The 24,839-nt window shown below is 37.6% G+C and overlaps 1 protein-coding gene across 5 annotated transcripts in view; it reads left to right on the forward strand.

Annotated features, from left to right (window-relative positions):
• The window catches only part of sipa1 (signal-induced proliferation-associated 1), a 47,303-nt gene extending 33,116 nt beyond the window's left edge, over positions 1-14,187 (forward strand). For 3 of the 5 annotated variants that reach the window (XM_026268273.1, XM_026268274.1, XM_026268275.1), the window contains 8 exons: positions 837-1,217; positions 1,858-1,987; positions 4,271-4,394; positions 7,466-7,564; positions 7,723-7,807; positions 8,681-8,759; positions 8,892-9,087; positions 13,275-13,443. In XM_026268273.1, coding sequence (XP_026124058.1) covers positions 837-1,217; positions 1,858-1,987; positions 4,271-4,394; positions 7,466-7,564; positions 7,723-7,807; positions 8,681-8,759; positions 8,892-9,068 — 1,075 coding nt within the window. In that variant the 3' untranslated portion in view covers positions 9,069-9,087; positions 13,275-13,443. Of the gene's footprint in view, positions 1-836; positions 1,218-1,857; positions 1,988-4,270; positions 4,395-7,465; positions 7,565-7,722; positions 7,808-8,680; positions 8,760-8,891; positions 9,088-13,274 lie in introns of all 5 variants that reach the window. The other 2 variants (XR_003292479.1, XM_026268276.1) reach the window with 2 other exon arrangements.
• The last annotated feature ends 10,652 nt before the right edge of the window (positions 14,188-24,839 follow it).

Consider the following 24,839-nt stretch of genomic DNA (forward strand, 5'->3'; position numbering starts at 1 on the left):
CCAGGCTGTCAGGAAGCTGAACTCACTCCCGAACTTGCCCCCCCCCCTCCCCTCTTCTGCCCCAGGCACCACTGAACTATGAACCCCCGCCCAGATCCCTCCCCCCCACTAATATACGATGACATGCACCAGTCACTTTGTGCAGCATTGGTCTGCTCACTACCTCATTCTCCATGGAACCGACATCATTCCACTACCTCATCAGTCAGTTAAATAAAATAACTGCTCTTGAGCCCCTTTTCACTTTAATCAGACTTAATAAGCTTTTGTTTTTGCACTAAATAATCTTTTATCTGCACTGTTGTTCACTTCATTGATTTGCACTCTATCTGCCTTTTGCCTTGCGCTGCTTTATTTAACTATTTTTAATTTTATTATATGTCTTTTTTAACATTCCCTTATTGTATAGTTGTATCTACATTTTATATTTTGATCTAGATTTTTAGGCTTTAATGTTAATGTTATCTTTGTGCACCGGGGGTCTGAGAGTAACACAATTTCGATTCGATGTATGTACTGTACATGTGGAAGAATTGACAATAAAGCAGACTTGAACTTGAACACACACACACACACACACACACACACACACACACACAGATATTGGGTTAAAATGCCATTTTGTTCAAACCCTTTATACAGCGATTTATTCAACGTGCTTTATGTAAGTCTTTGATTATATAATTTTTCTTGAAAAAAAAAGAGCACCAAAATAGCAGGATTGATCTCTTCATCCATGACTAACAGTGAAATGTGTACGCTGAAATAAATGAGCTGAAACTTTCAGTTGTTCTTCATTTTCTTTTTCCGTTGTTCTCGTGTCTGTCTGAGTTCAGGAGTTTCTCTGAGCTTTACCAGAAGGCCATCCAGGACGCAGAGAGCAAATCCGGAGAGGGACAGTCAGGCGAGGCCTGGGTTCTGGATGATGACGAAGAAGTTGAGGTTAATGGCAGTGGAGGGGAGAAAGAGGAGAAGAAACAGATTGAAAATAAGATGACAGACAGGGAAACTCCAAATCAGGTGATACACGAGGAGCAGATGGGATTTCCGGAGGCCATGGAAACAGATTCGTTGCTCTCTCCACCCAGTCTGCCTCTCTTACGGGCCACTTCCCTGCAGGACAACATGAAGAACCAGAGCCCTGAAGTCACCCCCGTCTCTCTCACACGGAGCTACTCGCTAGAAGCACACGCTCCGTACCAGGACATCACTGAAGGGTATAGAGATTACATCTCCTTCCACTCAAAACTGTGTACTCCTTAACAAACAGATCTGAATTAGGTTTTTTTTGTTTTTCAGTTGGCATGTTAATTATAGTGTAAGTAGTTTTGCAGTGTGCTTTTGTCATGTTGTTTCTTGTTTCTTAACTATTTAAGTGGACTTTGTAATAATGAGTAGTAGAAAGGACATTAAAGTAGTTTAACATAAACGCTTGTAAGTACATTCACAATTCATTTTACAGTAGTATTTATGAAATTACATATAAAGATGTGCTTAATAAATGAGTCAAAAAGCACTTTAAATGTCTCTAATCTAACTGCATTGGATATATTATTGCTTCTAATACATTTTTTATTTACAGTTAGCATGCATGCTGAAAACATTTAATTCAGCTGATATATTCTTTAAAGTCTATTATTGCAGTAAAAAGTACTCTAATTAAAGTGATCAATAATATGTGTCCCTTTAATTGGAAAGTGTTCATATTTATAAGCACAATAGACAACACAAGCATTTTATGTAGTTTAAAAAGACGTAGTCAAGTGTAAAGTAGTAATTTTTTTATTCTATTTTACTATACCTTGATTTACTCTGTTCAACTGATGTTTCTCCTCTGTGAATGTGTTTGTCTGTCAGGCGTGTATATGATAACGTGGCACTGAAAGTGAAAAGGCACATCTATGAAATCCCTGGAGAGCCCCGGGACGAGACCCCTGACCTCATACTGGCAGTCAAACCCAAAGTGCCTCTGGAGCAAGAGCAACAGGTATCTGATGCACACACTGCTCTCTTTTTATTAAGACAATGGGAGAAAAAGCCTATTGAATGAATGCACTGATTGTCACGACAAGCGAGAAATGATCATGTGATCACAGGCTCAGAAACAATGATTGTTTTAGCAGCCCAGGAGTTATCAATGACTTCCTTCACACACATACATAACTTTATAGGTACAGACCTGTTTGTAGGTTTTCAATTTGATTCAGAAATTATCCTTTTCAAATTCAAAGTAATTAAATTCGATGTAATTCACAATGAGATTCAATTCCAGGTCAGTTGTTTCTATTCAGTGTTTTTTTTTTTTTTTTTTACCTTTCATGCATTGATAGGTTATGTAAATGCTAATGTTTTTTAAGTAAGGAAAAGACAAACTACTTAAAGGGATAGTTCACCCAAAAATCTAAATTATGTCATTAATAACTATCCCTCATGACCTCCTTTTATCTTCGGAACACAGTTTAAGATATTTTAGATTTAGTCCGAGAGCTCTCAGTCCCTCCATTGAAGCTGTGTGTACGGTATACTGTCCATGTCCAGAAAGGTAAGAAAAACATCATCAAAGTAGTCCATGTGACATCAGAGGGTCAGTTAGAATCTTTTGAAGCATCGAAAATACATTTTGGTCCAAAAATAGCAAAAACTACGACTTTATTCAGCATTGTCTTCTCTTCCGTGTCTGTTGTGAGTGAGTTCAAAACACTGCAGTTTGTGATATCCGGTTCACGAACTAATCATTTGATGTAACCGGATCTTCTTGAACCAGTTCACCAAATCAAACTGAATCGTTTTAAACGGTTCGCATCTCTAATACGCATTAATCCACAAATGACTGAAGCTGTTAACTTTTTTAATGTGGCTGACACTCCCTCTGAGTTCAAACAAACCAATATCCCGGAGTAATTCATGTACTCAAACAGTACACTGACTGAACTGCTGTGAAGAGAGAACTGAAGATGAGCCGAGCCAGATAATGAACAAAACATTGACTCGTTCAAAGAGATTTTAAGAGTTTTCTCGGTCTGGAAATAACACATTTAAAATTCCCTATTATTCCGTGAATTGCTGAGAATTCATTTTAAAAGCTAAAAAATGAATAAAAGTCATTTTGAATCAAAATTATTATAGTTAACTAAAACTAAAACCATAAACATTTTAACTGAAATAAATTGTAAATTTTAATGTATTTTTAACTATTTAAATAGTTAAATAACTAAAACCAAAGCTAAAAATTAATTAAATAGCATACATATTTAAGAAACAACACATCCAATTTACCAAACCCAACTAAAATTAAAGTCGAAACTGAAAATATAAAAAACTAATTAAAATATTAATGACCATAATAAAATATTTTAGAGCCAAGCACACTTAGGAAAGTATTATATATATATATATATATATATATATATATATATATATATGGAATACTTTCCTAAGTGTGCTTGGCTCTAAAATATTTTATATATAATATATTATATATATATATATATATATATATATATATATATATATATATATATATATATATATATATATATTCCTTATATATATAATTTACATAAAAAAATTCCCAGTGAGATTTCTCAGTTTGGAAAACATCATAATTAAAATTCCCTTACTTTTTCCCTGACTGTGGCAATCCTGAATTTAGCGTTTAAATATTTTTTAAATTATTATATTACCAAGATCACTGTTCATTCATATCTTAGCATTTTAAAATGATTCTCAACCCAAACAAATGAAATCCATGTTTCAAGATTAATGCCGTTGCATTTGTAATCGATGCATGGTGAAAACAAGTGAATCATTACATGTCTATTTGCCCAGCTTACTTAGAAACAATACTAAGGACATGAACACTTCTAGAAGAGCACAATGCATTGAAGCACCTGAATCATGGCGTGATGTGCTGCTGTTGTGTTCAGAGTGTGTCTCCCACACAGAGGGCATCCGTTGGATCCGCTTGTGTAACTTTCTGTATTTGGAAAGAGATTGCTGTGTTTTCACAAGGGTTTTAACCTCTCAGATCCGTCTCCCACTCTCTCTCTCTCTCTTTCCTTCCTTTTAGTTACTCCCACTTCATCCTTTCCCTTCTTCCCCTCATAAAATCACTTTCTCTCACTCCCTCTATTTCCTGCGTTTTATCTGTTCATATTAATCATATTTATCTTGATGTATCTGTTTGTTGATTTAGTCGATTGCTGTTTTGATATTTTGGCTGTACTGTCACATCTACTCATAGATGGTTTCGTTCCTCCTCTCTATCTAGTCTGTGTGTGACCAGGGGCCTGAAGAGTGGCCATCGGTCAGTGATGTGACCATGAGATCTGCCTGCATGGAAAATGCAGAAAGAAACTCCAGAGCGCTGAGCATCCATAACTCCATCACTAAGAGTAAGTGTTCCTTAATGTTACCACAATAACATTACAGGTTAAATGTATTATTTTTAAATGACTCATGGAGTTAATGTTATAAGTTCATACTCATGTTGCTAGAGCAGGCCATTATTTGCAGTGGGTTAATAAATAATCCTTCATATAGGTACGTTATACAATGATTGTGTGGCTTCAAAACATATACAACTTCATTGGTAATCTGTAAGTGCAGTTTCCACAAGTACAGAGGGGATCTTTAGATATTTTAAACCGTTAGAGGTTTAACTCTGTAACTAATTGAAAAGCAGCAGGAGTTCTTTCATTTAATCTAAAGGCTGGAATGTGTGCAAATCTGAACAGATTTTGCAGATCATATTCACAGGGTTACAGAGAAACTAAACACTAATAAATGTTTCTCATTTTCATTTACTTTAATTTGATTGTAATTAATTTAAACTAAACCTGAAATAAAGATTAAAATGAACTATATAGACATATTAAAAATAGATGTGGAAACACACAACAAAATTATTACACTTGCTCTGACATTCAGCAACTAGTGATGACTCATATAGAATGGAAATTTGGGCAAAAGTTGTGTTTTGTACTGCATGTAGTACATTTCATCCTTAAAATGCTCCTGATTCATTTCTATAAATCAGTTCATACTGAATTAAATAATTTCAAACTTTTTTTTTAATTGCTCTTACTGTGATTTTCCATTACTGAAAATGTTCAAAGGAATTCTAGTGTGGTATTTTTTATGTATTAAAAAGTTTTAGTAATATTTAAAGGGAGAAAGTGTTCATTTTATGTCCCTTTTAAGAATAAAGAAAGAAAGTAAATAAAGATACAGTTTTTACTACTGTGTATTATATTGGTTTGTTATATTGTTACTTTTAGTTTAATTAATATTTTAATGATAAGTTGTCTTTTTACACAAATGTAGAAAACATTCTGTGAATATTTTACATAAGAAAAATACATATAGAAAGATACATTTAGATAATATTCCTCATCTGTTACTACTGGTGTTCCTCAAGGCTCTGTCTTGGGCCCTCTTTTATTAATTATCTTCCTATTGCCCTTTGGTCATATTTTGAGGGAAATTTGGTATTAAATTCCAAGGCTATGCAGATGATACCCAGCTCCATTTGTGCTCCAAGCCTCTACTCTTCTTTCTCCTTTCCTTTTGGACTGTCAGATGAAATCAAAGCAAAGCCTGGTTCTAGAGCAAATTTGGAAAAATCCGATAACTTTTCACTTACTATTGATAATGCCAGCCCTCCCCTGTTTGGATGGATTATGTTATGGATGATTAGATAGATAGATAGATAGATAGATAGATAGATAGATAGATAGATAGATAGATAGATAGATAGATGATCTAATTCAAATAGATGATCTAAAGCAAATTCAGCAAGCATTAAAAGATACGAATCATGGCCTGAATGGCACTGACATTTTCAAATGAGTGTAAAGCTCGGACAGATGGGGGCTAGGCTAGGGCTGGTTGGGATAAGGATATTAAACTGCCTCAAATCAAGACAGTGTCTCTGGGCCATCTGTTCTGTGCCTCTGCCCCTTGACTGTTGAGTGGTTATCTATCCAGACCCTTCTTTAAAATGCATATAAATGTGCTTCTGTGTAAATACTTAACAAACTCAGACTGTCAGTAGGAACCACCTTTTACTTGTCTAATTTGGGGCAGAGCAGCAGTTATAAGTAATTTGCAAATGATTAAAAAACCAAGCCTAGCTGCACTTAAAGCCTAGCTGCAGTATTAGCTATAGGAAAATAACCTGTTTTTGTCTTAATTGTATAACTGTGCACTTGTAGAGTACTTAAAATCCTAATCATATTTTTTTATAAAATAGAATAAACTTTTATTCTTGACTTAAAGAAAGACACTTTCATGTCTATAAACAAACTTAAGTATACTTTTAAACAGTGCACTTTTTAATAACGTAAAATCTAAAGTTTTGCCTTAAAGCCATTTTAAATCATTAGCCGTGTTTTAACCATATTTCAAATATAATAGAAGTAATTATGAAATTACATATAAAGATGTGCTTAAGTCCTACTTAAATGGATCAAAAAGCACTCTAAAGTTCAGCTAATTGTATTAAATATACATTTCAACTATAATGCATATAATATAATTTATATTTAACTTTAATTAACATGCAGTTAAGTCTCAGAAAACATTTCACTCTTTTAAACTATTATTTCCGTAATAGATCATCATACATCATAAATCCTAAATAATCCCTTCCACTTACACGTACATATAAACTGTGGGAGAAAAAACAAAAAAGATTTTTAAAACTTTTAATACTATGTTCAGATTTAAAAACAGACTAAAGGCCTCTTTACACTTCTGCATCAGATTCATGCTGTAAGTTCTGCAAAGTGTATTCTGTGCCACATGTCTCTCCAGTGTAACTCATGTTGCATCTACACAGACCGCAGCAACTCTGATTGGTCTGCTTTGTAACCAGAGACCCTCAGGATAAAAAAAAAAAAAAAAAAAGATGCAATACCTTCACGTCCAATGGGAATGAATGTAATGGAGAACAGAGAAGGATAAAAAAAAACATAAACGAATTTAGTGATCCAAAAATGTCCATAATGTATTTGTTTATGCACAGAACAGTAAGTTCAGTCTTAACATGACAAATGAACAGAGAATTCCCCTAAACTCCAAACAATTTCACATCTGACTGTCTACATTAAAAAAAGGCGTATAAACAATTTTAACTAAGAAATTGCTAGTAAATTTCACAATTAATTACAAAGAAACAGCATGTAACTCATGGATGTAAACATGAGTTTTTGTAGTCTAAAGACTGGTGTGTAGTATGTAAAATGTGCCAATAGTATGTAAAATGTATTCACAATTATCTTAGTTTAATTCACAATTTTGAAAATTATTCATAGTCATCAGTTGTTTCTCTTGGTAAATGTTGAATTCAAAATATTCTTTTTTTTAATTGTTGTCTTTTTGAGACCAAAAACACTTCTCGTAAATGCCAACAAATAATAAATCTAAGTACTACTGCCTTACAATGTGTTTTTGTTGATTTCAGTTCTCTCAGAGACCACAGATTCGTCTGAGGAGGAGTGGCAGTCGATCTCTGATCTGGCCAACGCCTGTCGGAACATTCTGGAAGCTTTGTCTCAAGAAGGTGGGACATGGCAATTTTCAGTGGGTGAAATGTGTTTGAACATGTGAAAGTGTGAGCTGGAGTGAGTCAGTGTAATTTACTCACTGAAAAGAGCTGGTCTGGTAACTTTTTTGTGATGAGATGGAATATTAACGATGTCATTTCCTGCTGCGTTTCAGACCGGAAGCCAGGAGATGGATCACAGGCGTCCCCAGAAACACAGTCAGGTCAGACAGACACCAGGTTCAAAGATATGAAGGACAGGTGAGACTGACTCATCACACAGAGGACTCGTTGACATGAGATTATTCACTACGCTGCAAGGCAGTTAGCAAATGTTCCTTTCCAACTCAAAGAGAACTTTAATTCTGACAGATTTTAAGAAACATGCTGAAAATGCAGCTTTGAACACATTTTACACTATAATTAAATCGTTATACTGTTTCACAGTATTCTTTTTTTACTGCATTTTTACTTTAAATACACCCCTTTCTTGCTTTAACTTTGGAACTTCGGAAGAACAAAATAGCTAAAAATTTTGAAAAATAATAACTAAAAAAAAACGTTGAAGTCTAAAGTAGAAGTCTCTGTTCAAATAATGGCCAAATAACACAGGTGTATTTCTCAGAAAATTATGCAAAATTGATATCATATAATAATACACTACCAGTCAGAACTTTAGAATAATTGAAAATGTTTTGTTTTTGAAATAAGTTTCTTTTGATCATTTATTTGAGCAAACGTACACTAAAAACACTAATATTGTCAGATATTATTATCATTTAAAAGAGCTGCTTTCTATTGATATATATTTTAAACTAATTTATTTCTGTGATGCACAGCTGTATTTTCAGCCTCATTCCTCCAGTCTTCAGTGTCACATGATCTTCAGAAATCAGTATAATATGATGATTTGCTGCTTAATTGTAACAATTATTACTGATGCTCAGTCTTTACTGTAACTTTTGATAAATTTTATGTCCTCACTAAATTATTTTATTTATTTTAAACTTAATCCAAACTGTATCATGATTTTTACAAAAAACTATTTATAACACTAAACAAATCAGAATGAATCCAAAACGCTTGACTGGACATCATTGTGTTTTTTTCTTCTTTCTCTCCCTGCGTCCGCAGTAACTCGCCTGGTCACCTTGAGGAGAAAGTGTCCCAGCTAGAAGCCATGCTGAAGCGCCTGCAGGACGACCTCCAAAAGGTACTTTGTCCTCTGTGGGTTTGTCACATCACAGCTCTCTCTGTCGCAGCACTCTTCCCACACTGTAACCCCTTCAAATATCTCCCATTCAATACATCCACCCATCCTTGTCTGTATATCTGCCCTGTCCAGTCCTTGCCCTCTTCGCTTCTTCAAAGAGCCACTGCTACTTCACAGAGCCAATCACACAGAGGGACTGTAGAGGTAGGGCGGGACAAGCAAAAGAAACCTGTCTTGTCATTGAGCAGGGTGAACAGAGGAGATGAGAAGATTGCTGGAGGGACAAGCCATGCTCACTCTCAACACTAACCCACCAATGGCAGTTAAGGCAAGTAGAGCATGAGATTTTTACTCAATCAGTAACAAAACAACAACATGTGTGACAGTTCCTACTTGACTAACAACAAAATGAAAGAAATAGTTCACCCCAAAATGACCTCTCCCTCAGGCCTTCCAAGATGTAGATGAGTTTGATTCTTCCTCAGATTTGGAGAAATGTAGCATTGCATCACGGATGCTCTGCAGTGAATGGGTGCCGTCAGAATGAGAGTCCAAACAGCTGATAAAAACATCACAAGTAATCCACACCACTCCAGTCCATCAGTTAACATCTTGAAAAGTGAATGTAGTGTGTTTGTAAGAAAAAAAATAAATCCACGATTAAGACATTTTTAAATGTTAAACTTTGGCTAAAATTTGTCTTTTATCCATAAAATTGCTTTCTTCAGGGAAAAAGTTGTTTGGTCTGAATCAGGAGAGGAATTTGCACAGATACTGTTTACAAGAAAAACAGTCCTAAAAATATGGGTGGATTTTGATGTGAGGACAACAGGGGATGGACTTTTTCACTGGAGGAAGTATTATAATGGACTATGGACTTATTTTAGCTGGAAGCAATGGCTTTAAGTCAAAAAAATAAAAATAAAAAAGCAATTTTAACTGATGGACTGGAGTGATGTGGATTACTTGTGGATTACTGTGATGTTTTTATCAGCTGTTTGGACTCTCATTCTGACGGCACCCATTCACTGCAGAGCATCCACTAATGAGACACTGATGCAATGCTACATTTCTCCAAATCTGATGAAGAAACAAACTCCTCCTAATCTTGGAAGACCTGATGGTGAGTACATTTTCAAAAAACTGTCATTTTAAAGCGAACTATTCCTTGAAGAAGGTGATGTTAGTTAGTAAATGCATTAACTAACCTTACTGTAACTAATGGGGCCTTATTGTAAAGTGTTACCACATATTTTTATATGACGGTCTTCATTAACAGGGATTTGATCATTTAAATCAAAAGTTTCTTGGTTGGAAAGCAGTTTTAAGAGACAGTGTTGAGTTGGAACATGTTGTAGTAATTGCAGTAAATCATGTACAATGCAACTAACCTCAAATCAAACCCTAATCCTAACCCTACGCATGTTGTCATTTAATATTAATCAGTATTTAAATATATATATATAGTTACATCATAACAAGGACACCTTAAAGCAAAATGTAACATAATCATTTTTTTAGGGAATGGAAAACATATTCTTACAGCTTGAGGGATTTAGCGTGTTTTGTTTGTTTGTTTGATTTTCCATTTCCTATTTTACAATATTTTACAACACAAAATGGGCAAAATTGAATATAATAATCTAATGATTTAAAGTATAGCATTAACTATTCATTATTTAATATGAATTATTATTAATATTACTGCTCCTGGATTTGAAGCGAGAAATAATTTGTTTGAATGTTGCCATGAAGTTGTTAAACCTAACTTCTACTGAAGCTGAACATTCCTCTGAATGATGAATTATCTCGACACAAAGAATATTTCACACACTTTTCACTTTTCACACATGAGGTCAGGAAGGGGAAGCGAGGGTGAGCATGGTTGACTGCATAACGTCCCACAGTTATCCAGCACACTCATTTAGGTAAATCATAGTCTACTGAAGACTTCAGTCACCTTGAGAAAAAAATGTGGCCTTATAAAATATGATTATTATACGCACGTCCTGATTTTGCCAAGTCCGATGTGTTCCTAGGTCAACATATTTTGTTGACCCTGGAACAACATTTTACTCCAAAAATATATTCTTAACCATATCCCTACACCTAAACCTAACCTTAACCATGAGTAATCCCTAAAATCAGAGGAAATTATAGATGAATGACACTGATGTACAAGCACCAAACACTGATTTTAAGCATAAACTTCACAAAATCTATAAACTGGTTCTTCAAATCTGATTGGTTAATCACAATGTTGTTCCAGGGTCAACAATGATGTTGTCCCAGGAACATCTCTCACTTGGTAAAATCAGGTTAGGCTTATTATACACACACAGATAACAGTCTACTGTGGATTACTACCATGTTGAGAGGCATCATTGCTCTTTTAGTGTTTTTTATGCATTAATATCATTTAGGATGCATGACACATTATTAAAAATGCATGTATTTTTCTTTTCAAGAATGCCCAGTGCTTAATGAATGCTCTTATCACTGATGCATGTCTGATGCCACGTTTGGGCTTTTATTTTATTTTTTTATTTGTTTACTGCAATTTGCCTGCAGGTTCTGATTTACTAAGATAACTAAAAAAGCTACTAATTTGCTTCTTCAGTCTACAGTATACAGAAATGTATTCAAAATGTCTACTGTGGGAAAATAAGCACCGTTTTGGGTAAAACTTTATAATAACTGCATGCTATTAATCATTAGTTAAGCATTAGGAAACAGTTAATTCATCATTTATAAATCATTAATAGACATTTATAAGCAGTTTATAAATACAGATATAAATGCTTTATACCTGATTTAAAAGCATATCTATAATGTATTTAATAATTGTTTTTTCTTACTTTATTAATGATCAATTTATCATTTCTAAATTAAGTATAGCATTATTTACACACCAGTTATTAAGGAGTTGTCGGTGGTTCATAAGATTACTTAGAAATTGTAAGTAAATGATTAATAAACTATTTAAATGTGCATTCATACATCTTTTTATTCAGACATATAGTAATAGTTATTTAATATTGGTTTATTAACATGTATTTCTACTGTAATTCAGGGTTAATTCAGGTAGTTATAAAACATATGTAGTTGTTAGTTAACTATTTTTGTGAGCTCATCTAAAGTGAGGACTATTTATTCCTTGTAAAGCTTTTACAAATGAGATTTAAAGGCTGTTAATATTTCTATGTTCTGTATCACTGTGTTGTGTTTGTTTCCGTTTTTGTTTAGAAGATAACTGAGCCTTTAAATATCCTTTATAAATGCTTTACAAGGCATAACTAGTCCTTACTTTAGATGAGCTCACATAAATAGTTAACCGACCACTACTAAATACTTTATAACTACCTGAATTTACTGCATTTCTTGTGATCTTATGAATCACTGGCAACTCCTAAATAACTGGTTTGTAAATAATGCTATACTTCATTGAGAAATGATAAATTGATCATGAATAAAGTATGAAATTACACATTATAGATATGCTTTTAAATCAAGAAGCATTTATATCTGTATTTATAAACTGATTATTACTGTCTATTAATGCTTTATAAATTATGAATTATCTGTTTACTAATGCTTAATAAATGATTAATAGTGTGCAGTTATTATAAAGTGTTACCCAGTTTGGTAGGTGATCTTGCATCCAATTGGCAGAAATAATCTGTTGATATTTTGTATAATTGTCTGTCAGTCCTCCATTATGCTTTTTTTTTTTTTTTTTTTTTTAGGATTGCTTGATTGCTTTCATTATTAAGAATGCATTCCACTGAAAAGTAACAAAGACATTTAGATTTTTTCTTGTGTTTGTGCTATTTGTTTAGGGTTTATGAACAAACCAGAGCAGTATAATAAGGTTCATATAAAGCGTAGCCATCCTGTTTAGTGATTGTCTACAAATTTTCACTTATTTTTATTTGTTATATTTGATTGTAGTTTAAGACACTTAGAATGGAGGGGTGTGCTAACTTTTTCCACACAAAAATTACTAAATATGCTTTCCAATTGACATTTGTTTAATTAAATTGATATTTTTAATGTATTGGTATTTGTGAAATGCCAATCAAATATATAATAAAGTTTTAGGTCAGTAAGATGTATTAATTTATTTTATTAAAGTATTTAGAATTTTAAAATATATTTAGGCCTACTTTTTTTGTGTGTGTGCATCCTTGGTGAGCATAAGACACTTCTTTCAAACATATTTAATAATTTTACCAAAAACACCAAATACTGTGCATACGTTCAAAAATGCATATAAAAAATGCGGTTAGATATGTTTTTAATATAGCAAGTGTTTGTATTGCAGCATGTAATAATGTGGTGCATTTTGTTGTATGTGCAAGTTTCCCCAGCTTCAGCCATTGTCTTCTTCATCTGTGTGTCATTGCATCGTCATATTCAGACATAGCATCTCCTCATGTGGTGTGGATGTGTCCTGCCAATACAGCGTGAGAACGCTCGACCCTGAAAGTGATTATGTTTGCATGCCTCCCACAGGAGAAAGAGGACAAGGCAATGCTGCAAGCAGAGGTGCAAAGTCTCAGGCAGAACAACCAGCGCTTGCAGGAAGAGTCCCAGAGCACCGTGGCACGGCTCATTAAAGTCACCGAACTGCTCTGCAACGTCAACAAACCCTGCTAGCATCGAAGGCCAAACCATGGCAGCAAGAAAGATCAGAAGACGCATGAAAAGGCCAATGAAAATGTTAGCGAATCCCTAAAATTGTCTCTTAAGTGACAAGACCATCGATAAGCCTTACTAGAAAAAGTGCACGAATAAAAACTACATTCTTACTCAAATTATACAATAACAATTAACATCTCTGTTGTACCCTACAATTATTTTTATTTTTTTTCACATCACTGTGACAGCTTGTTAACAGTGATAGCCTTCTGATCTCAATCATTGGCTAATGTTGTTCAAAAACATCGGACTGTCCAAAAGTCATTATTTGCAACCCTCAGATTCGACTTTGGAAAGCATTTAGTGACATGTTCAAAATCATATTGTCTTTAAATATTTTCATCAGATCCTACACAGTGAACCGGAGGGTCAGAAACAATCGATCGTGTCCAGATACCAAGCAATACATGAACCTTATCTGTGGTGAAATAGGTGGCTTCAGACTATGACCTTCAGTGTATATACTAGAGGAAAACTATTAAGATGTCAGTGTGATTGTAACCCTCTATTAACCATCACAGTATCTGAAATAGATAGCCTTTTCTCTGTTGGCCATGGGTAAAAGGCTTCTTACTTATCTTATTTTGAGTGGATATGCTAACAAAACATCAGGAGAGATGCAAACCGGCAATGAAAATCATAAAATGTGTGCTCTTTGGTGCACTGGTAAATTTTTTTATTGTGACCACCCTTGTGAAAAAGAAGTGCTTAATCGTGAATGTGCACTTGTACGTCAATTCTTAAAAATGGTACTTGCAGAGAAGATATTAAATAAAAGTGTAATTAAAGAGAAACACTTTCAGGGCTATTTTAAGTACACTTTTAAAAAGTTGGTGTCAATTTAAAAGCTCTCTTTTAAATTACATTTTAAATCATCTTCATTAATCCTTTGTTGTGTTTTAAAGAACTTATTTTAATGCGTCGACTAACATACTAAAGCACATGTTAAGTACTTGATTATAATTTTAACTGTAGTGTGTTATTCAATATTGCATTTAAAGTTAATACATTTTGAATGTACTAAATTACAAATATATTTAAATTACATGACCTAGAAGTTTCAATATAATTTTTATTTTAGTTTATCGTAAATGCACATCAGTACATTCATCAGTACATTTGTACCATATTCCAAAGACAACTATGAAATTACATGAAAAGAAATGCAACTTAAGTGAGTCAAAAAGGACTCTCAAGAGCTTTTTGCTTTTAATCTGAATTAATTCAATTGCATCAATTATAAATTGCATTTAATATAAATTTAAACTATTAGTATAATACATGGCATGCTAAGTGTCTGAAAACAATTCAGCTCACACTTAAGTTCATTCTTTTAAAATATTTTATTTCTGTAAAAAAAAAAAAAATGTAAACTCTCAAAAGTTTAAAAGTGTCTTTTTCACAAGGGTTAAACATGCCAGACATGTCAACATGGTTTTCTATGGTAATTGACTTGAACCTGGAATGTTTCTTAATTTATCACTGACAATTCCTGCTTTAAATAGCCACTTAAGCCACTTCCAGATTTTAGCACTGGAATAATTCACTGGACTTCGTATATTTTATGACACATACCAGAGACAAAAAGCTCATTTCATGAGTGTATGATGTGATCTATGCTTTTTTTTTATGATTTTTTTTTATTTTGGTATGAAGCCTTATGCCTGATCCCACTGGATCTGAACGAGCCTTGCAGTCGCCTGCTTGAAGATAAAGTAGGGCTCTTGATTTGAGAAGAAAACAAGTTACTAAAGAAAGCATGACTTAAAATAGAGCATTTCTATTTATAAAGATTGCAGCCAGACCAGTTCTACTTTGTTCTCACGCAAATTTCCTAGAGTGCTTAATGCTGAATTATAGCACATATTTATAAAACTGCTATTTTTTCTTTTATTTTCCATATTGCACCCAAATATCGCTCTTTACCTCACCTTAGGGTGCACTGATAATGTGAAGAGAAGAAGAGCAAAACGACTGGACTCTTGCCTGCTCACACTCGAATGAAAATGAAACGCACGGCAAACAAGTCAAAAGGGAAACGAAATGTCACATTACCATCCTTCAGCATTACTGTACATCATACATGTCCTCTCCCCTTCAAATGTTTTTCTTTTAGAGTCACTGTGATAACCTGGTACCAGCAGATTCTGATGTATTACGATGAAATTATAAATCTATATCTTTATTCCTCTGTGTGAAAAAGTGTAGAGCCAAAATACGTGTTACCTCCCTCTGATGTGTGTAAAGTTTAGTTGTTGCCATTAGTGGAGAATTAGTTGAATTTGATGAATGCAGAGAGACAGGAAGTACACTGATGCAAACGGTGATGCATTCTGTGGGATTTACATAGCTAAAGAGCAATGTAAAAGAACTACTTCCTGTTCATCTGTGTGCAACCTAGTCTTTTAGATCGTAGGAGGATGTGAAAGCACGAGACAAGCAATTTCTAAGCCACCTTCTGTATCTGTGTATGTATTTATAAAAATGTAATAACTTATTAATCTTGAAAATGTGGATGTTATTGCTAGATATGTATATTTGAACTGGAAGGGATGCAAATTTGTGAGCCAATGAATGTTTTTTTTATGTTATTTTGATTGTAAGACTATTAAGGCATGACATGATAGCAGGTCATATTTTGCTTTACTGGAATAATATCAATCGTTAAGGCATTTTCCCTAGTGGAAAACTCCTGAAATCACACTGGAAATGAACTCAATCGTGGCTGCTTGGAAATTACGCGTGACATTCCATCTTTTCATGTTCTTAACAGTTTTATCATTATTTTTATCGTTAAAGCTGTATTGTGAATTTACTGAAATGTTAACTCTAGGCCTGCTATGGCGAACCGAGTGGTTTCCAGTTAAAAAATAACTTTCGTTATTTATGGATTGAATCAGGACGCTTCATCTGCAGAACCTTTCTGAGGAAAAAATTAAACAAAAAAAACAAATGCATTTATACTAAATTACTTTCAATCATGTTTGTGATTAAATGTATTTTAAAAGGACAGGTTTGTAAATGTCAAACTGATCCTTGTCTTTTTATGGATGTTTTATGAAGCCATAAATGCTTTTCATCATATGGTAATGCTTTACTGTTTGATTTGTGTTACAATTCAGTTTTACTGTCGTTTACAAAAGTTGGACCTTTTGTTATAAATGTGATGCTTATATTATGCACTGAAACATCTGTAAGTATGGCCTGCTTTCACTGGAACAAAGCCACAGTCACTCCGGGAAATCAAGCCATGCAAAACATGCAGATGGACTTGGAAAAACACGAGTGGATTTCTGTAGTGCCAAATTTCGAGTCGTTCCATTACAACTCTGGCATTGGAAGACTGTGCATTTAAAAGCCTCTTACAAACAATCCAAACCACTCCTAAGAATGTGCATTTCCCACTTTGCTAGCGATCATTCTTAGATGTGTTGCTCTTTTTTTAATGTCTTGTCATGCCCGAGGACAGATTTACAGATTAAGCTTAGTCCCTATTAGTAGTTATGTCAAAGACTGTTCTAAATTGCCAAATCTGCCAATAAATAGCATTATACTGTATCCCATAAATGATCAGCTCCCAAAACAGAATCACTAGCAGGCACTTTTATAAATAGGTAGTGTCACATGAAACTAAAAATGTAAGTGTATGGCAAGCCACAATCCCACACACTATGCACACTGATCTATGATTTCCGGAAAGAATAATGATTGGATCGACAGGAATAATCCATCCAGTCAAAACATATAAAGAAATGGTTTGGTGATCACTGGAGCTGTATGTTTCTTTTAACTAATAGGGATTGATCAAGTATTGTATATATGAACCTGAGGGATCCTGGCAATAAAAACTGAACTTGTTTCCATATGAGCTGGTGTCAGAAATGTGTCTTTTATAGTAGTTTGATAAAACATTTACTATATTTTTACCCACCTTATGATAAGTCAAAAGTATTTGCGAACATGCCACTTTATTTTGGGGGTGAACTTACCTTTTGTGTTCTATTTAGCTTGAAATATTGCTTAAAATGTGTATAGTTAAAGAGGTTAATTTGCTGTCTGTGTACCTGAGCATTCCTGTAGTGATGATGTTCTCCAACAGAGGGCGCTGAGAGCTGCGCGGTTACTCAGTAGCGCGCCAAAACACGTCATGAAGAACTTGGCATGGGCATGAAATGAGCGCTAATCAAATGATCAGATTCAAGGTAGAATTACACATACAAAGGATTCATTTCAAATGACTTTAGTTTGCATTTACTATAACAGGGTCTGAATGGTGTGGGATTGCTTTGCATGCAACTTTAAATGTTATTAAAAGTTCCACCTTCATACACCTACGTGCACATCTTAGCTATAGCATGTAGGTGAAAGTACACTTTGATAAGTATAAATAATATTATAATATTCTGTTGATTTTGATTGCTTCCACTCCACTTCGGACAAAAGCATCTGCTAAATAACCACAGTTACTTGATTACTGTACTTAAGTACACTTTTTAAGTATCTGTACTTAAGTTTTTTTATTATTTTTTATTTTTTTTTACGGAAACTTATGACTTAAACTTCATTACATTTGAAAGAGAAATATTTTTCTTTTCACTTCAATAGTATCAGGTAACTTTAGAAAAGTGATTACTGATAGGCTATAAGTGTAAGTTGTTGTAAGCTGTAAGTGATTTCCAGCATTTTATGAACTTGGTCCAGTTATGAATGTTTCCTGTAAAGCCACAGAAGAACACAAACCCTTCTTACAGCAGGGTTTAAAGCAGGTTTGATTTCTGTTTTGCTTCTTATCAGTCTGTATATTTGCAGTGATTTTACTGTCAAATTTTCAAATGTGGATGAACAGCTACACATTTTTTTTTTTTGGTCTCACTTCTCTTTTCTATAGGGTTTTAATATTCTAAAATCTCTTTATTCCAAATAAATACTACAGGCTAGTTAGTGTATTCAGTAGGTAAGTTGCTTCAGAGGCATAAGGTATTGCAAGTATTACGTACAACAATAATAAAACAGTGCATTGACATAAAAAAGGAAATTAACTTTTGGTACTTAAGTACTTTTAAAAGCATTTACTATTGCTTAAATACAAATCTGTCTTTTCAACTTTCACTTGCAGTATCTGTACTTTCATACCTCTGATATTAATAAATATTAAAAATACTAATGTAGTTCAACTAAATTAAACTTGCAACAATTAAATTGGTAGAATGCCCAAAAAATATTTCAAAATTCATTTATTTAATTTTGAATTAACATTTTTTAATTGCTCATTGCATTTATTTCTCTTTTTATTGATCCATTTGTAATAGCACATAACATTTTATAAGTTAAATGAAAACAGTATATTCACAGTTTGTGATAAAAAAAAGAGTCTGTAATGTATATGTTAAATACATTTTGTTTTATTTTTGTAATGTGTTTTTTGTAAAGTCATCATTTTGTTTTATCTATTTGTAATGGTTAGGTCTTTTGACCACTAAACTAGGAAATGTCCATTTCAGAAATCTGGTCACTTTACATTACAATGTTACAGTCACAGAACCCTAAATATAGCTCTTATAATTTCAAGAGTCAGCTCATTTATTACAAAGTGAGTGTATTTATTTCTTTACACCTCTATGTGAATTGAACACCAATAAAACTGCTCTCAAATATATTTTTAAGCATGGACTTAACAAGCCTTGTCACGGTAGGAAATCCAGTGTTTCCTCCGTGTCATGTTTTGTTATTGTTTTTGTACTTACGTTGTCTCCATGTGCTCGTTTAGTTGATTGTCATCACCTGGGTGTTGATTGTCTCGCTCCAGCTGATCGTCATCATACCTCTGCTACTTATACTCACCTCGCTCTCTCTCTGTTGTCAGATCCTCTCTTATGTCTCCTTGCACTAGCTGGATTATCGTCTTCCGTGTTTGTGTGCTGGTTTGGATTCGTGTTGTCGTCCGCGTGTCAGTGTTCCGGTCTGTTCCTGGTTCCAACCATTGACCACCTCCACCTGCACCGCTGACTTCACCATCCCGCTCTTCTCACGCCACCGTAGACCTTCCTTGCCATTGCCAACACTCTGGACACTCTTTATCAATAAACTACATCTGATTGCCTGCAATTGCTTCCTCCTCTTTTATCTGTCGTTACAGTAGGATCTGACCATCATGGAAGCAGCAGGCGATCGCTCCCCATCTCATCTCGAAGAATTTCTGCAACGAGCTGTGGGTCGTATGGATCGCCAAGACAAGGCGATAGATGAGATGGGTCGAGCCTTCCAAGCAATGGTGACGAAGGTGTCCGAGCTCGTTCTCCAGACGCAACAACAACAACTATCGTCACCCGCTGCGCCTCCCACGCCACCCACACCGCCGATCGTCTCCGGGGGGATTTCCCAGCCCGAACCATGCCTCCCCATCCCGGAGAAATATGCGGGTGAGCCAGAGTTCTGTCGATCTTTTTTGTCTCATTGTTCTCTGCACTTCGCCCTGCAGCCCCGCACGTTCTACACCGAGGAAATGAAGGTGGCATTCGTCTTATCTCTACTTACGGGAAGGGCTGCCCTCTGGGGGACGGCGGTGTGGGAGAACCAAGACAGCTGCTGTGCCTCGTTCCACGCACTTTCGGAAGAGATGAGACGGGTCTTCGACCGCTCCGCCGCCGGGAGGGAAGCGGCTTGGCTTCTCACGGACCTACGTCAGGGGGAAAGGTCCGTTTCCGATTATTCGATTGAGTTCCGCACCCTGGCGGCGGAGTGTAAGTGGAACGAGGAGGCGCAGTGGGATCACTTCCTGCATGGGTTGGCTGACCGCATCCAACAGGAGATCCGCGCCGTCGAGCTCCCCACTTCTCTCAACAGTCTGATTGACCTAACCATCAGAGTGGAGAATCGACTCGATCAAGCCACCAGACGGAGGGGGAGAGCAGTTCTCGCGAACAGACCGGAGGTTCAGTATCAGCGCTCAGATGTTGCGGTCAGCCCACCGGGAGATCTTGAACCCATGCAGGTGGGGCGAGCTTGGCTCTCCCGGGAGGAGAGGATCAGGCGGAGATCCCTGGGACTATGTTTATACTGCGGCAGTCCAGCGTTGTCCGGTAAAAGACCGAGCCCGATAGTAAGACGGAGGCTACTATCGGGTGGGATCTCTGCCAGAAAGACCTCATCTACATCGACACTCCTTCCGGTGAGTCTACGGTGGTCCACCCACGCACTCGAGCATCACGCCTTGTTGGATTCTGGGGCAGAGGGTAATTTCATGGACTTCCAGTTCGCTAGTAAGCTTAACATTCCTCTCACCTCCCTCAAACACCCCATTGCACCCTTTGCTCTCAATGGACACAGACTACCAGTCATCACTCAGACCACCTTACCTGTTTCCCTCACCACATCTGGCAATCATACTGAGGAGATATCATTTTACATTACGGACTCACCTTCATCACCCATCGTTCTCGGTCACACCTGGCTTCAGAAACACAACCCCAGCATCAATTGGCGCCTTGGATCTGTGGTTAGCTGGAGCGAGGAATGTCATTTGTCTTGTCTTTTGTCTGCTGGTGTTAATGTTTCTGAGTCTGTGTTTCAGGGGGAAGCAGTGGATTTGGCTAGCGTGCCCGCGGAGTACCACGACCTGAAGGAGGTGTTCAGTAAGTCTCGTGCTGATTCTCTTCCTCCTCATCGTCCCTATGACTGTGCGATAGAGTTATTGCCAGGTACTTCTCCGCCTAAGGGCAAGTTATATTCTTTGTCTGTTCCAGAGACGGCGGCCATGGAGAAATATATATCCAGTTCTCTAGCAACGGGGTTTATCCGCCCTTCCTCTTCTCCAGCGGGGGCGGGGTTCTTTTTTGTGGGAAAGAAGGACGGATCCTTGCGACCTTGCATTGACTACCGAGGGCTGAACAACATAACGGTAAAGAATACCTATCCTTTGCCGCTTATGTCTTCAGCTTTTGAGAGGTTGCAGGGAGCGTCCGTTTTCACTAAATTGGACTTACGTAATGCTTATCATTTGGTCCGCATCAGGGAGGGGGATGAGTGGAAGACTGCCTTTAACACCATTTTGAGTACTGCGTTATGCCGTTCGGGCTAACCAACTCGCCGGCAGTCTTTCAAGCACTCGTTAATGACGTGTTGCGAGACATGGTCGATCTGTTCATATATGTTTACCTGGATGACATATTGATCTTTTCTTCGTCTCTCCAGGAACACGTGCAACACGTACGACGAGTGCTTCTGCGGTTGCTAGAGAATGGATTGTTTGTCAAGGCGGAGAAATGCGTTTTTCATGCACAGTCTGTTTCTTTTCTAGGACACATCATTTCGACTGAGGGTGTTCGCATGGATCCTGAGAAGGTTAAGGCTGTGGTAAATTGGCCATCCCCAGAGTCTCGCAAGGCCCTGCAGAGATTTCTGGGGTTCGCCAATTTTTACCGGCGTTTCATTCGCAATTTCAGCCAACTAGCCGCTCCTCTGACCGCCTTGACCTCCCCTAGTTTGACGTTCAGGTGGTCAAACGCAGCTGAGGCTGCGTTTGCCAAACTGAAAAGCTGCTTTGTTTCAGCTCCCATTCTCGTCACCCCTGATCGCTCACGTCAATTCATAGTGGAGGTCGACGCGTCAGAGGTGGGGGTAGGAGCAGTGTTATCCCAACGCGCATCCTCAGACGGAAAGGTACATCCGTGCGCGTATTATTCTCACCGTTTATCTCCTGCAGAAGTTAATTATGACATTGGCAATCGAGAGTTGTTGGCAGTCAAACTTGCACTGGAAGAATGGCGTCACTGGCTTGAAGGGTCGGGTGTACCTTTCATTGTATGGACGGACCATAAGAATCTCGAATACATTAGAACCGCCAAAAGACTTAACTCCAGGCAGGCTCGGTGGGCATTGTTTTTCGGTCGTTTCGATTTTACACTTTCTTACCGGCCGGGTTCCAAAAACATCAAACCCGATGCTTTATCCCGTCTTTTTGAGCGTTCCGATCGTACTGCTACTCCCGAGCCCATTTTACCGGGGACCATCATTATCTCCGCGCTCAGGTGGGAGGTCGAATCGAAGGTGTTGACCGCCTTAGAAGGGGTAACGCCCCCGGCTCGTTGCCCACCGAACCGATTGTTTGTGCCGGAGAGGTTACGGTCAGACGTTCTCCAGTGGGGTCATTGTTCCAGTGTTGCTTGTCACCCAGGGGTTAGTAGAACTAGATTTCTGGTCAAGCAACGATTTTGGTGGCCTGGTATGGCTCGTGACGTCCACGATTTCGTCTTGGCTTGTTCAGTTTGCGCTATTGGTAAGACTTCCAATCGACCTCCAGATGGGTTACTCTTACCGCTGTCTGTCCCTTCAAGACCCTGGTCCCACATTTCGCTAGATTTTATCACCGCCCTCCCGCCCTCTAAAGGCAATACGGTGATTTTAACCGTAGTGGACCGGTTCTCGAAGGCGACTCATTTTATTCCCTTGCCCAAATTACCTTCAGCCAAGGAAACAGCGGTAGCTGTCATTGACCACGTCTTCCGCATACATGGCCTCCCGACAGACGTGGTTTCTGACAGGGGTCCCCAATTTGTGTCCAAATTTTGGCGAGAGTTTTGTAAATTGTTAGGAGCGACTGTTAGTCTTTCTTCCGGGTTCCATCCCCAGAGCAATGGTCAAACCGAATGAGCCAATCAGGATGTCGAGAGGGTTTTGCGATGTTTGGTTTCCAATAATCCTTCGTCCTGGTGTCAGCAACTCTCAGTTGTGGAGTACGCGCACAATTCTTTGCCAGTGTCATCTACGGGCATGTCTCCATTTAAGTGTAGTTTAGGGTACCAACCACCTAATTTTGTCAGTACGGAATCCGAGGTTTCGGTCCCCTCCGCACACGCATTAGTCCAGAGGTGTCACCGCACCTGGACCAGAGCTCGCAGAGCTCTGCTCCAGGCTAGGTCGCGCACCAAGGCTAAGGCCGATCGCCACCGGTCGAAGCCTCCCCGTTACGTCGTCGGTCAAAGAGTGTGGCTTTCTACCCAGAATATTCCTATGCGGTCCGTTTCTAACAAACTTGCTCCCAAATTTATTGGCCCGTTTTCTATTACCAAGATTATTAATCCGGTTACCGTGCGTCTTAGCCTTCCTCCGGCGTACAGGAGGATTCATCCCGTGTTCCACGTCTCCAAAATTAAATCGGTGATTTCTTCCCGTCTTAATCCGCCTGCTCCGGTTCCCCCCCCGCCTCGTCTCGTTAATGGGGAAACCACCTATTTGGTTAATCGCATTCTGGACTCTAGGCGGAGGGGACGCGGTTTTCAGTACTTGGTGGATTGGGAAGGTTACGGTCCGGAGGAGAGGAGCTGGGTTCCTGCTCGGGACATATTGGATCACCACCTTATAGATGATTACAATCTACAGGTAAAGCAGGCTGGGAACGTCAGGTGACGTCCTAGGGGAGAGGGTACTGTCACGGTAGGAAATCCAGTGTTTCCTCCGTGTCATGTTTTGTTATTGTTTTTGTACTTACGTTGTCTCCATGTGCTCGTTTAGTTGATTGTCATCACCTGGGTGTTGATTGTCTCGCTCCAGCTGATCGTCATCATACCTCTGCTACTTTATACTCACCTCGCTCTCTCTCTGTTGTCAGATCCTCTCTTATGTCTCCTTGCACTAGCTGGATTATCGTCTTCCGTGTTTGTGTGCTGGTTTGGATTCGTGTTGTCGTCCGCGTGTCAGTGTTCCGGTCTGTTCCTGGTTCCAACCATTGACCACCTCCACCTGCACCGCTGACTTCACCATCCCGCTCTTCTCACGCCACCGTAGACCTTCCTTGCCATTGCCAACACTCTGGACACTCTTTATCAATAAACTACATCTGATTGCCTGCAATTGCTTCCTCCTCTTTTATCTGTCGTTACAAGCCTGTCTTGGGATCACATTGAGTGAACTTAAAAGTTTCATTGATTTTGCACATGCTTCTGAGTCATGTACTGTGTAAATTCCTCTCTCGCTTCACGGAGACGGCACCCACCACCCACGGACCACTAAAGGAAGGAGGAGGAAAGCGGGACAGGCATCACTAACACCAGTGCACTCCCACCAGAGCCAAGACTGAACCCTGCATCCAGGAGTTTCCTGTGCTTCCTGTAACGACCATGGAGTTCATCCCCAGATGCTCTGAGCTTCCTGTCTCTCCTGAGCTTCCTGTTTTTGAGGGACATAAGTTATTATTTGCTGAGTATAGAAGTAGAGATTGGCAGCAGGGATAGTGAAGGTTTGGAAAACGTCATTGTGCCTTGTTGTGATGAAACAACCAGGCACTGCTCATTCACTGACCATAAATGGCATGAGGAAACATACTGTTATTCCATTGGGGAATAATTTTGAAATCTCAAAAAGTACTTGCCAAACTCACATTTA

Source organism: Carassius auratus, chromosome 7 (genome assembly GCF_003368295.1).
Source record: "Carassius auratus strain Wakin chromosome 7, ASM336829v1, whole genome shotgun sequence".
NCBI classification, from domain to species: Eukaryota; Metazoa; Chordata; class Actinopteri; order Cypriniformes; family Cyprinidae; genus Carassius; species Carassius auratus.